Source organism: Schistocerca serialis, chromosome 7 (assembly GCF_023864345.2).
Source record: "Schistocerca serialis cubense isolate TAMUIC-IGC-003099 chromosome 7, iqSchSeri2.2, whole genome shotgun sequence".
Lineage (NCBI taxonomy): Eukaryota > Metazoa > Arthropoda > Insecta > Orthoptera > Acrididae > Schistocerca > Schistocerca serialis.
The window spans coordinates 521,466,908-521,482,023 of NC_064644.1; the positions used below are offsets into that span (position 1 = coordinate 521,466,908).

The window sequence follows — 15,116 nt, forward strand, 5'->3', positions numbered from 1 at the left end:
CATTTTGTGAAACAGAACTGATGTACATTGATCCTCGATATGCACTTATTTCATATTCATTTGCCTGGGTGCTCTTAAAGTTTGATTGTGACTTATTATCAGCAACACATGTGAAAAAATTGTTAAATGTGTTGGCTACTTTTAAGGGGTTTGTTACTTTTTGCAAGATTGTCTGTATTGCCAGATTCTTTTTTTTTTTTTTTTTTTTTTTTTTTGTAACACTCAACATAGCCTTTGATTTATTAGCTGAATTATAAATTTATTCATCATTATGCATTAGTTTTGCTACTTTTATTACTTTCCTTAATATTTTGGAGTATTTTTTATAGTATGCACATACTTCAGGTAAGGAATCCTTTGAGTTACATATTTCTTCTGGCATGAACCCCCATTCCCCTTGTGATCCAGCTGTTTGTTCTAGAGTTCCCCTGTATTGTTACAGTTTTCAGTGGGAATGCAATTTGAAACAATTGAGTTAATGTGTCAATGAAAGTGTTGAATTATTCATTTGTATGATTAATTTTGCACACTTCTGACCGTTTTTCTTTCTGTAATAAGCTGTTGAAGTAGTTTACAGTATCCTCATTATAACTTCTACATGAGGTTCTTAAAAACATGTTGCTAATAATACTGCATTTTACTTTTGTGCTTAATATTTGAGCAAGATGGTCACTAAAACCAGCACTGAAAATTTTTGGTGAGTGTTCTATAAACTCTTCTAGACTAGAAACTGATCTAGAGCTGTTTGGCAAGTTTCTGTTACTTAGATAGCAGCTTTTACTTCAGCCCTTAAATTATAGGATGTTGCAAGATTCAAAAGGGTCTCTCTATTTCCACTACTTGTGAGGAAATCAATATTGAAGTCACCACAGATTATCAACACACAATCCATTTTATTTACTTTATCTAGCAATGACTCCATTTTGTTTAAGAAAAGTTCAAAATTTCCAGATGGTGATCAGTAAACTGTAGCAATAACCAGGTTGAAGTGAGTAATTTTTGTAGCTGCAATTTCATAATCCTTTTCGACATTTGTTCTAGTTAAGTCAGATAGGGTAATAAAATATACATTTTTCCTTTGTGTAGATTGCCACCCCATCCTGCATGCTGTTTTACCTGCAGTAGTAAGAAGCCAAAATGAATTTGTTTATTTTCGTATTCTGGATGAATTCTGAGTTAAGCCAGTGCTCAGTAATGAATAACACTGAGATATCTTTAAGTTCGTCTGTTAACAGTACGTTAATTTCATCGATCTTATTACACAGGGAATGTACATTATGGTGTTAAATTTTTAGATCAGGCATATTCATGATTTTATAATTTGGAGTCATATTTACAGCATCATATACCTTTAGTTTAAATTAGAATCATCAGTGGCATTGTATTTTTGTTCTTCTTTCTTGTTCATTTTGTTTTCCACACTGTTGTTGGAAGGATGTACAGGAAGCTGATGTACCACAGGGTACATCCAATTGCACCAGTTATTAAGATTTCTTGCCATTCCATTCAGGTATGGAGCATGGAAAGAATGGTTGTTTCCACTGAACAATTTGTATTACTTTTTAAGCTGTGTAAGCTGTTGATATTATAATAGCACAAAGGTCACATATTTTGTTAATTGGGTCAAAAGGCTAAGGCAGATTGCTAACCAGCAGAACTGTGATATTACCGTTATTAGTGGATTATCTAACTAAATGACATAAATAATTTGGACAGGAAACATTTAGTACATGCATGCAAGTCTCATTCATTCATTAAAACATTGAAATTATTACAATATATAAACACACACACATACACACACACACACACACACACACACACACACACACACACACACACACACACACACATATTTACGGAAGTTGTACCACTAACTGTCTTTGAACAGTTCTGTCATATGAGTACTGGTAGCTGATGCAGATAGCAACAAGTTACTAATTTAATCATTTTCCTCACTTATTTACATTCAGGTTATTTTGCATTCTGAGTACATTAAATTACTTAAATTGTTTGTCACATTATTGTGTGCTTAGTATGTGTGCAATGGAAGCTTATCATGTGTTGCCAGGAAGTATGTGGTATAGAAGTCTGACTAACACAGGTTTTACATGAGAAGTTAGAGTAGCTTTCCTGAGGCAGAAAGTCAAGAAGTGGTTCCACATAGCTAGTATATGGCACTGATCAGTTTTCATGAATCTTCTCCATTAATAAACTGATATCCAAATAATGTTCAGCTTTTTTGACAACAGTCCACGCTCCTTTCTACCACTGTCATTTTAATGATTTGGAAGATCTATTTCATCAAAGGGAGATCACCTATGATTTGATCTGAATAAAAAAAAAAAATGGGTATGGAATCACAACCAAATGGAATGACAACCAAGCAGTTGCAAAGGACAAATCGACAGTATATGTACTGATAACATATGTTATCTTGTTGTTCTGAAACATTTCAGCCAAGCACATAGTGCCTGTTTCTCACTGTTGGTAATTTCATTCCTTTATGTTACTGCATTGAAACATTGCAGATTGGAACATATTTTACAGGACATGCCTGTTTCTTAATACCTATCTGATGTCATTTTATGTTAATTACCATACTCCTCTTGTTGTGTACACCCTTTCATTTCTGTACTGAATATCTTACATCAAGTTCCTGCCTCCTCTTTTATCACTTCTGACATTTGCTTCCAATTGTCAGCTGGTGTTTGCCTTTCTGTATTGTCTTTTCATCTTTTTATTTATTTTGGTGTTTTTTTCTATGGCATTTATCTATGCTTCTCATTTGTTGGTTAGTTTGATTTATATACACTCCTGGAAATGGAAAAAAGAACACATTGACACTGGTGTGTCAGACCCACCATACTTGCTCCGGACACTGCGAGAGGGCTGTACAAGCAATGATCACACGCACGGCACAGCGGACACACCAGGAACCGCGGTGTTGGCCGTCGAATGGCGCTAGCTGCGCAGCATTTGTGCACCACCGCCGTCAGTGTCAGCCAGTTTGCTGTGGCATACGGAGCTCCATCGCAGTCTTTAACACTGGTAGCGTGCCGCGACAGTGTGGACGTGAACCGTATGTGCAGTTGACGGACTTTGAGCGAGGGCGTATAGTGGGCATGGGGGAGGCCGGGTGGACGTACCGCCGAATTGCTCAACACGTGGGGTGTGAGGTCTCCACAGTACATCGATGTTGTCGCCAGTGGTCGGCGGAAGGTGCACGTGCCCGTCGACTTGGGACCGGACCGCAGCGACGCACGGATGCACGCCAAGACCGTAGGATCCTACGCAGTGCCGTAGTGGACCGCACCGCCACTTCCCAGCAAATTAGGGACACTGTTGCTCCTGGGGTATCGGCGAGGACCATTCGCAACCATCTCCATGAAGCTGGGCTACGGTCCCGCACACCGTTAGGCCGTCTTCCGCTCACGACCCAACATCGTGCAGTCCGCCTCCAGTGGTGTCGCGACAGGCGTGAATGGAGGGACGAATGGAGACGTGTCGTCTTCAGCGATGAGAGTCGCTTCTGCCTTGGTGCCAATGATGGTCGTATGCGTGTTTGGCGCCGTGCAGGTGAGCGCCACAATCGGGACTGCATACGACTGAGGCACACAGCGCCAACACCCGGCATCATGGTGTGGGGAGCGATCTCCTACACTGGCCGTACACCACTGGTGATCGTCGAGGGGACACTGAATAGTGCACGGTACATCCAAACCGTCATCGAACCCATCGTTCTACCATTCCTAGACCGGCAAGGGAACTTGCTGTTCCAACAGGACAATGCACGTCCGCATGTATCCCGTTCCATCCAACGTGCTCTAGAAGGTGTAAGTCAACTACCCTGGCCAGCAAGATTTCCGGATCTGTCCCCCATTGAGCATGTTTGGGACTGGATGAAGCGTCGTCTCACGCGGTCTGCACGTCCAGCACGAACGCTGGTCCAACTGAGGCGCCAGGTGGAAATGGCATGGCAAGCCGTTCCACAGGACTACATCCAGCATCTCTACGATCGTCTCCATGGGAGAGTAGCAGCCTGCATTGCTGTGAAAGGTGGATATACACTGTACTAGTGCCGACATTGTGCAAGCTCTGTTGCCTGTGTCTATGTGCCTGTGGTTGTGTCAGTGTGATCATGTGATGTATCTGACCCCAGGAATGTGTCAATAAAGTTTCCCCTTCCTGGGACAATGAATTCACGGTGTTCTTATTTCAATTTCCAGGAGTGTATTTTTATTGTCTTAGCTTGCTGGTCTGCTGTATGCCTTTTGATCCAGTGATTTGGGCATGTATTCACTTTGTCTCTAAACATTCCTGTTTCTTCTAATCCCTTTCTCATTTTTGCTCTTATGCAGATTCTGTTGGTATCCATTAACCAGCAACAAGATTATCTCTTTGTTATTGTAATTTCATTTTGAAATCTTTTGAATTATAAATGGAAATAATTTAGGAATCAAGGAGGCCACTCCCACACACACACACACACACACACACACACACACACACACACAGAGAGAGAGAGAGAGAGAGAGAGAGAGAGAGAGAGAGAGAGAGAGAGTGTGTGTGTGTTTTACCCCTATACATTGTGCCATCTCATCATACATTGTGTTGAGCCAGGAGTTCTTGTGTGCACGTGTGTGTGTGTGTGTGTGTGTGTGTGTGTGTGTGTGTGTGTGTGTGTGTGTGTGTGTGTGTGTGTGGATGTGGGTGTGTGTGTGTGTGTGGATGTGTTGTAAGTTGTCAAAGGTTTTCTTCTGAAAGCTGACAAGCTTTCATTCTTTCCTGTGTGTGCCTACCAATGCCTTTACTCGTAAATTATTTAAATTCTAGCCTATCAGAACTTTTCTTCCTATACTTCCATTATAGATATTAGTGGCAATGTCTGCAAATTTCTTGTTCTACGTATACTGCTCTTGACTTACACAACTGTTGTGCATCATGGAATATACCTATTTTATTTTAAAGGCATCAGTTTGTTATTTATAACTGGAATAAAACTGGCATGTGCTGTATGTGTTACTGGTATATAAACTCTCATTTATTATACAGGGTATCCAGTGAAGGAGTCCCTGATTTCAGGATTAAATATATCATAAACTAAGACCAATAGGTGAGTTCATCAAATGGTATGTTTATTGTAAATATCTATAGAAATTTTACACAAAAGCTATGCAGAAGGATCAAAATAATTTGAAAAGCTGTTGACACATAACATTGTATGCTGAACAGCTCATTCAGTATCAGTGTACACAATGAAATGCATCCTCTGCAAGCAGTCTTTGCAATCACATCACACTCCTTTCAAAATGTCCACCACTAGTGGTATGATGTTCATGTAGTGAGCAATGAAATTTGACACCACATAATGTGATGTCTCAATGGAAATGAATTCAGATGTCACAGAGATTGCTGATTGAAGCTCATACTTTGTGGTGAGATGGTTCTGGTAGACAGTGACTTTCAATGTATCCCACAAAAAGTAGTCACAAGGACTCGGGAAGCCAGGTCATACCTGCACCAGTAAATTTGTGATAATCCAATGTAACAACTACTCCCAAAGTACGTATTAAGAAATTGAAACACCTGTTTGGTGTGATGAGGTCTGGCCTCAATTTGTGGGAACCACTTAGTGTCTGGTCAATCCTAGAAATTGTTCCCAAATTGTTCACTAGTAATTATTTTTTGCACAAAAAGGGCCAATAATGCCTCTGTTGCATACTGCAGCCATAACACTAACTTTGGGAGAATACCGTGGTACAATGTTTCTGATTCACACAAATGGAGATTTTCAGAACCACACAATCAAAAGTTTTGTTGATTCATGACTCTAGTGTGCATCTGTGAACTAGATGCAGCCAACATCAAATCCTTCTTTATCAGTCATTATGAGAATCTGGTTTACAGATTCAGCTATCTGTTGCACAGCTTATATAGATATGGCCTGGTGGCTTTGGATTTTGAATGGAAAGGTGTAGCTCTATTTCAGTATTTTCTGTGTGCTGGAGCACTTCAAACCAGTCTGCACTGCAATTCTTCAGAGGTATTTCCTTTCATTTTTCTGAATAACTTTAGAAATCATTCCAACATTTTCAGGAATAACTAGTTTACCTGGAGCCAACATTTCCCATTAGATCATCAGCCATACTGCCTGTGCATTGGAATTTGGTGAACAGCTTGTGAATGTTTTTCATGTCACATCGCTTTGGAACATTAAATCAAGTTTGAAAATGGTACCTTGTCGTTGTAGGACTGTGGTCTAAGCTGTGGTATTCCATTACCAGAACAGCATATTTTTCAGTGGAATACATTGTTTCAACCTCTTCCTTGACTACACTAACTTCCTTTCATATTTCAACTGCTTGCTGTGATCTGTGACACACTACCGATAGGAACAATGTATCATGATTACAGCACCATCTGTTAGCAGCTTTTTGAGCTATTTCAAAACTTCTGTACAACATCTACATAAAATTCCTACAGCTTTCACAATAAACATACAATTTGCCGCTCTCATCTGTCAGTCTTAGTTTTGAGATATTTAATTTTGATACCAGAAATGCAGCATTCAACTGAGAAGGTTTCATGCTACCAGCTATTGGTTGTCCATCTTTGACAGTTTAGTGACAGTATTAGTCCCATTAATTTATAGCCACACATCGTCCGTCCATACATACAGACATACTTACATTTTTATAATATGAATGGATTAGTAAAATGTCATTAAAAATGCAATGTCATGTCTTTGGTTCTTCATTTCCTGGAATAGAACACCTACTACTGAGTTAATACTAATCATGATATTTTTCCTTGCAGGGATATAGTAAAAACATTGAGTACATAGCAACACAAGGTCCTAAGGAAGAAACTGTAAAGGATTTCTGGCTCATGGTCTACCAGTATGATGTGACCATAATAGTGATGGTCACTCAGTTAGAAGAGCAAGGAAAGGTTAGAATCCTTAAATTATTATTACTATTTAGCTTTGAATGAGTGGAAATTTTGTTATTTACATGATATGGTATATATATGGTTTTGTTTATTCACTAGGAATAAGATCTTCTTCTCAATACATGCCAGTCATAGAGCATTTAAAATCTCTGGACATCTTAGACTAAATAATCTTTCTGACCCATCTTTAAGTTTGTAATTCATTGCTTTAGGATAAAACAGATTTGCTAAATGCAGAAACGAAACAGCATCACTCAAATTAAATGTGTATAGTTGAGTAAGGCATTGCACAGAATGAAGGCTGTTTATGAAATTGCTTGATTTCCTAGGGTGGTATGATGGAAATCCCCATTAGTAACATCAGAAGTAATGGCGCCCATTGCAGATTAGTGTTCAGCATCATTCCATGTAGGTAGCTTATCCTTTTTATAAATTGTTAGTGTACTCATATAAATACTAGACAAAACACATACTACATTGGCAGTCATGTGTGTGTGAGTTGCATTTGTGTATGTATGAGTGTGTTTGTCATCTAATTCAGATGAAGGTCTTACTGGCCAAAAACTGTGTTTGTGAAAGTCTTTTTGTTGTGCCCATGTCTGACTCAACATCTTTGCTATATGGTGAGTAGCAACTTTCCTTTTCACAATATTATTACATTGACTTTTCTTATTTTTATATATTTTTTCCCTTTAGAGTGGTTGCCTTTTCGTTGAGTGTATTTTATTTATTTAGACCTATATCTGTTCCACATACAATGCGAACCTCTCTGAATGTTGATGTTAATTGTCAGTGGAGGTGGTTAGAAGCAAAGAACTGTAATTTACAAAACTGAATATTTGGAAACATGTGCACCATAATGTAGTGGAAGGATATAGGTGTATGAGTTAATTTGAGCTGCTTGCTAGTGGTTGTCTGAAGAACTGTTTAACAAAAAATATTTTCTTTTTGGCTACAAAGAGATGCAAGTCCCCATACATCTCTTTAGCTCCAAATGTTTTGTAAACTATTGTGGTCAGGTGATTTGATACATTATAATCTGGCATATTAGAAGCTGTTCTTGCATTCAAAGCCTTAAAACAGAAGGATGGAAGAAGGTGAACATATTAAGAAGAATGTAAATATGGACAGACAGACAGTGGAAGTGCTAGTAGTGATGGTTTGATGAAGCATGTACAATGACTTTCCCAGTCTGTAACAACCCTCATTGCTTTTAATGTTAATTTAGGGGGTAGAACAAGAATGAAAACATCATTACAATCATGATGACATCATAAATCACACCCCACTGAAGCGCACTGGCCAGAAGTTCCTCATTTCAGGCCATTCCTATATAGAGGATTTTATGAGTCTACCATCAATGATGACATGAATTTTGACAATCAAAACCAGGATACCCAAGTTCTGCAATAATGATGTTAAATATGCTGTCACAAATGCCCTTAACAGCACAGAACCTGCAGCAGTTACTTTCATTTGTGCCTTCAATTTACCAACCATTCTATACAGATCTTAAGCACAAATCAAAGACATCTGTTTCCAAACAATAAAGGAGACCACCAAAAAGTGGAGGGCAAAGCACACAATCTGCTAAAGAAGTAGTGCCTTCTGATGATGCTACAATAGACATTCCACATAGCAGGAGCAGTTCATTCTACAGGACTAGAGGGGCCTGGCCCCACCAGAAATTTTGTGATATATTTTTTTTCAGTTTTATATCAGACAATTGAGTATGACATGATTGTAGCGTAGTATGACTGACAGAAACCCAACATAATCAGACCAGTTTCTTTGTTGCACACAAACACAAAGTGTATCATTCTGTCTGCTTGTGTCTGTATATGTGTGGATGGATATGTGTGTGTGTGCGAGTGTATACCCGTCCTTTTTTCCCCCTAAGGTAAGTCTTTCCGCTCCCGGGATTGGAATGACTCCTTACCCTCTCCCTTAAAACCCACATCCTTTTGTCTTTCCCTCTCCTTCCCTCTTTCCTGATGAGGCAACAGTTTGTTGCGAAAGCTTGAATTTTGTGTGTATGTTTGTGTGTCTGTCGACCTGCCAGCACTTTCATTTGGTAAGTCACATCATCTTTGTTTTTAGATATATATTTCCTACGTGGAATGTTTCCCTCTATTATATATATATATATATATATATATATATATATATATATATATATAAAAAAAAAACAAAGATGAGGTGACTTACCGAACAAAAGCGCTGGCAGGTCGATAGACACACAAACAAACACAAACACACACACAAAATTCAAGCTTTCGCAACAAACTGTTGCCTCATCAGGAAAGAGGGAAGGAGAGGGGAAGACGAAAGGAAGTGGGTTTTAAGGGAGAGGGTAAGGAGTCATTCCAATCCCGGGAGCGGAAAGACTTACCTTAGGGGGAAAAAAGGACAGGTATACACTCGCACACACGCACATATCCATCCACACATATATATATATATATATATATAGACACACACTCCTGGAAATTGAAATAAGAACACCGTGAATTCATTGTCCCAGGAAGGGGAAAATTTATTGACACATTCCTGGGGTCAGATACATCACACGATCACACTGACAGAACCACAGCAATGCAGGCTGCTATTCTCCCATGGAGACGATCGTAGAGATGCTGGATGTAGTCCTTTGGAACGGCTTGCCATGCCATTTCCACCTGGCGCCTCAGTTGGACCAGCGTTCGTGCTGGACGTGCAGACCGCGTGAGACGACACTTCATCCAGTCCCAAACACGCTCAATGGGGGACAGATCCGGAGATCTTGCTGGCCAGGGTAGTTGACTTACACCTTCTAGAGCACGTTGGGTGGCACGGGATACATGCAGAATTGCATTGTCCTGTTTGAACAGCAAGTTCCCTTGCCGGTCTAGGAATGGTAGAACGATGGGTTCGATGACGGTTTGGATGTACCGTGCACTATTCAGTGTCCCCTCGACGATCACCAGTGGTGTACGGCCAGTGTAGCAGATCGCTCCCCATACCATGATGCCGGGTGTTGGCCCTGTGTGCCTCGGTCGTATGCAGTCCTGATTGTGGCGCTCACCTGCACGGTGCCAAACACGCATACGACCATCATTGGCACCAAGGCAGAAGCCACTCTCATCGCTGAAGACGACACATCTCCATTTGTCCCTCCAATCATGCCTGTCGCGACACCACTGGAGGTGGGCTGCACGATGTTGGGGCGTGAGCGGAAGACGGCCTAACGGTGTGCGGGACCGTAGCCCAGCTTCATGGAGACGGTTGCGAATGGTCCTCGCCGATATCCCAGGAGCAACAGTGTCCCTAATTTGCTGGGAAGTGGCAGTGCGGTCTGCTACGGCACTGCGTACGATCCTACAGTCTTGGCGTGCATCCGTGCGTCGCTGCGGTCCGGTCCCAGGTCGACGGGCACGTGCACCTTCCGCCGACCACTGGCGACAACATCGATGTACTGTGGAGACCTCACGCCCCACGTGTTGAGCAATTCGGCGGTATGTCCACGCGGCCTCCCGCATGCCCACTATATGCCCTCGCTCAAAGTCCGTCAACTGCACATACGGTTCACGTCCACGCTGTCTCGGCATGCTACCAGTGTTAAAGACTGCGATGGGGCTCCGTATGCCACGACAAACTGGCTGACACTGACGGCGGCGGTGCACAAATGCTGCGCAGCTAGCGCCATTCGACGGCCAACACCGCGGTTCCTGGTGTGTCCGCTGTGCCGTGCGTGTGATCATTGCTTGTACAGCCCTCTCGCAGTGTCCGGAGCAAGTATGGTGGGTCTGACACACCGGTGTCAATGTGTTCTTTTTTCCATTTCCAGGAGTGTGTGTGTGTATATATATATATATATATATATATCTAAAAACAAAGATGATGTGACTTACCAAATGAAAGTGCTGGCAGGTCGACAGACACACAAACAAACACAAACATACACACAAAATTCTAGCTTTCGCAACCAACGGTTGCCTCGTCAGGAAAGAGGGAAGGAGAGGGAAAGATGAAAGGATTTGGGTTTTAAGGGAGAGGGTAAGGAGTCATTCCAGTCCCGGGAGCGGAAAGACTTACCTTAGGGGGAAAAAAGGACGGGTATACACTCGCACACACACACATATCCATCCACACATATACAGACACAAGCAGACATATTTAAAGACAAAGAGTTTGGGCAGAGATGTGCCCAAACTCTTTGTCTTTAAATATGTCTGCTTGTGTCTGTATATGTGTGGATGGATATGTGTGTGTGTGCGAGTGTATACCCGTCCTTTTTTCCCCCTAAGGTAAGTCTTTCCGCTCCCGGGACTGGAATGACTCCTTACCCTCTCCCTTAAAACCCAAATCCTTTCATCTTTCCCTCTCCTTCCCTCTTTCCTGACGAGGCAACCGTTGGTTGCGAAAGCTAGAATTTTGTGTGTATGTTTGTGTTTGTTTGTGTGTCTGTCGACCTGCCAGCACTTTCATTTGGTAAGTCACATCATCTTTGTTTTTAGATATATATTTCCTACGTGGAATGTTTCCCTCTATTATATATATATATATATATATATATATATATATATATATATATATATATATGTATATGTATATATATAAAACAAAGATGAGGTGACTTACCAAACAAAAGCGCTGGCAGGTCGATAGACACACAAACAAACACAAACATACACACAAAATTCAAGCTTTCGCAACAAACTGTTGCCTCATCAGGAAAGAGGGAAGGAGAGGGGAAGACGAAAGGAAGTAGGTTTTAAAGGAGAGGGTAAGGAGTCATTCCAATCCCGGGAGCGGAAAGACTTACCTTAGGGGGAAAAAAGGACAGGTATACACTCGCACACACGCACATATCCATCCACACATACAGACACAAGCAGACATATTTAAAGACCTTTAAATATGTCTGCTTGTGTCTGTATGTGTGGATGGATATGTGCGTGTGTGCGAGTGTATACCTGTCCTTTTTTCCCCCTAAGGTAAGGTAAGTCTTTCCGCTCCCGGGATTGGAATGACTCCTTACCCTCTCCTTTAAAACCTACTTCCTTTCGTCTTCCCCTCTCCTTCCCTCTTTCCTGATGAGGCAACAGTTTGTTGCGAAAGCTTGAATTTTGTGTGTATGTTTGTGTTTGTTTGTGTGTCTATCGACCTGCCAGCGCTTTTGTTCGGTAAGTCACCTCATCTTTGTTTTTTATATATAATTTTTCCCACGTGGAATGTTTCCTTCCATTTTATATATATATATATATATATATATATATATATATATATATATATAAAAAATAGAGAGAAACATTCCAAGCGGGAAAAATATATTTAAAAACAAAGATGATGTGGCTTACCATACGAAAGCGCTGGCAGGTCGACCTGCCAGCGCTTTCGTATGGTAAGACACATCAAAACTACTGAAAAATGTTTCTGAGAGGATGTTCACCCCCAGATTTTGCCTTGACTATACAGTCCCCAGAATGATGTATTCTCAACTATTTCAACTCCTCAAATCACCTTTTAATTCATAATTTATGATGGACATTAAAAAAATAAATGAATATTCCATGATAACAAAAATAAAAATAAATTTCCTCTTATTGGTTATTTCACTTTCACTGGGTTAAAGTACTCACCGTAGAGTTTGCTAAAGTATACAGTATGATCTTGACTATGTGAAGTAAGATGTATAACAAATAAATTTCCAATGGTGTGTCAAATATCAAAGAACAAATATCATGATGCTAAATGGCTGATTAAGGTTGTCTGCACAATTTCAGCTGTGTCACGTTCCTAAGTCCAAATAACAAAAAATTCAAATGTTCCTACATAAAAATCAAACAACCCCAATCTATGCCAGGTAAAAGAATACACAAATGTTCAAATATACCCTTTCTAACCGCCACTCTATGAATAGACAAAATATAGGTAAAAATATGCAAATATTCACACTACAAAATAAATATGAGTATAAACTACAAAAAATATTTTACGGTATTAGCTTCAAATAGGTTAAGTTATCCAATTTCTCGCTTCTCAGTGTTGAATTTGCAAAAAGTAGTGGACATTAATTGAGCTTTTTATGAGTTGTAATTTTCTTTCAATTTGTGTTTTTATTATTATTGGGTCAGAATATTCATAACGTGCCTTAACAAGGTGTACAGCATGGGTTTGTCTGTGTGCCATAGAGTATATATTCTTCAACACGGGTTTACTGTTTGCTGGTTGTTTATTCAGTTTTGTGGTACTTTCATTAACTGGGTAATTGTTTTTGCAAAGCTCCTTCAAATCTGTCTGCAAGCTACTGATTTCAACACACACACTCCCTTCCTCCACTACTTCTACACATTCACTGATTGAATTACTATTAGGTACTTCTTCCAAATTTCCAAAACAACTTTCCTTTCCTAAATGCACATTTTGACAAATTTCATTTATGACTTCAAACTTTTGATCACCATACTGACATTTGCTACTATAGTCACTAATTACACTTAATACTTTATAACTAATTAGATTTTCTTTTCCATTTTCACCAACACATTCAGACACAACACCACTGACATAGACTGGCAACATTAATCTATCAGGCACTGCTCTACTGGTTTCTAACTCATTACTCGAACACACGTCAGAATTTCCAGAATCATTCAGCATCAAATCATCAACTTTAACTTATACATATACCATCCCATCCAATTCTGTAAGCAACATATCATCATCATCAGAAACATTATCATCACACTTAATATTATTTTAACACCAAACTCATTTCTCTCTTCACACACTTCTTCAGCAACCTCAACACTGTGACTACTCTGTTCTACCACATCCTCATTTTTCTGTCTATTGTCTACTGGAATTACATCTGGAATTACATTGTCATTCTCATTTCCGTTGCCAAGCACATGAACATCAGCTATCACACATACAACACCAGTATCAGCTTTTTCACTCATTTCACAGTCACTCAACATTCTCACTAATCCATACTCATCAAATCTGTTTTCAACACTCTCAATAACTACTACTGCATTACTGCTGTCAAATAAATTTGTCAAAATGTTTTCTTCTAATTTTAATTCAGATTTTCTTCTACTTTTTTGTTTATCTTTGTTCCCAGATAAAAATTTTTCTCAAAATGCCCTATCAAACTTTATTTTATTCACTTCAGATTTTGTACTGGGTACAAAATTTTGGTATGTCCTATTTGTTCTCTCTCTTCCCCTTCTCAACTTACCACAGTGTGCCTGATTATAATCCCTATGTCTATTTGCCCCACTTCGCCAGGCTCCGAAACAGACAGGTCTTAGTTTACCAGACCATTTCTTCTGTTTTCGAAATTTTTACTATTGTTTCCCTGATTTTGTCTGCACTGCCTATTTCTTGGTTCAGAATTCCTATTCTCTGGTCTCTGCCTATCGTTTCTCTCTCCATTCCTTATGTCATTATTTTTGAATCTACTGTTAAAATGATCATTGAAAGCTCTGTTATTGTTATTCCTGCTATCATCTGGTCTGTTATTATATCTGTCATATCTCTCCCATGCCAAATCCAATTTATCTATATATCTAAGAAACTGTTCTTTAGTGTCATCAGGTCAGTAGACAAGACTCCACTGTATCCTGTGTGGTAATCTACATTTTAATGCACCTCTCTGGATCATCTCATCCAGTGGTTTATCAAGATGCACCAAAGTTCATAATTGTTGTTCACAAAAGGTTTTCATTCATCCACTATCCAGTTTGAAATTTGGCCCATTCAAAAATTCTGACTTACATCTACATCCATACTCCGCAAGCCACCTGACGGTGTGTGGCGGAGGGACTTACTTCTGGCTTGTTTGGTTTCTGACCAGAATTTGTTCATGAAAGCTCATTCTACCTCAGTAAACGACATTTCAGGTTTGATTGCTTGGTTTGCCCATGACAAAGCCTCCTCATCCAAATTTTTTTTTTTTTTTATTTAATTTTCAAATTATCCCTCATTTTATTTTTGAAGTTATCTTTAATTTGGCACATGAAATCAACTGGATGTATATTTCCCACCCCTGAAAATGTTTTTATGTTGACATTGTTCCACAATGGACTGTAACCACAGAAATATTTCACAGCAACAGAATCATCGATTTCTTGGAATTTAGATTTGAAGTTCATAATTTCACCTAAACAAGTGCC

The 15,116-nt window shown here is 39.7% G+C and overlaps 1 protein-coding gene across 2 annotated transcripts in view; it reads left to right on the forward strand.

Moving 5' to 3' along the window:
• The window catches only part of LOC126412247 (phosphatidylinositol phosphatase PTPRQ-like), a 452,520-nt gene that overhangs the window by 318,520 nt on the left and 118,884 nt on the right, over positions 1 to 15,116 (forward strand). For both annotated transcript variants that reach the window (XM_050081743.1, XM_050081744.1), the window contains one exon: positions 6,820 to 6,954. In XM_050081743.1, coding sequence (XP_049937700.1) covers positions 6,820 to 6,954 — 135 coding nt within the window. The remainder of the gene's footprint in view (positions 1 to 6,819; positions 6,955 to 15,116) is intronic.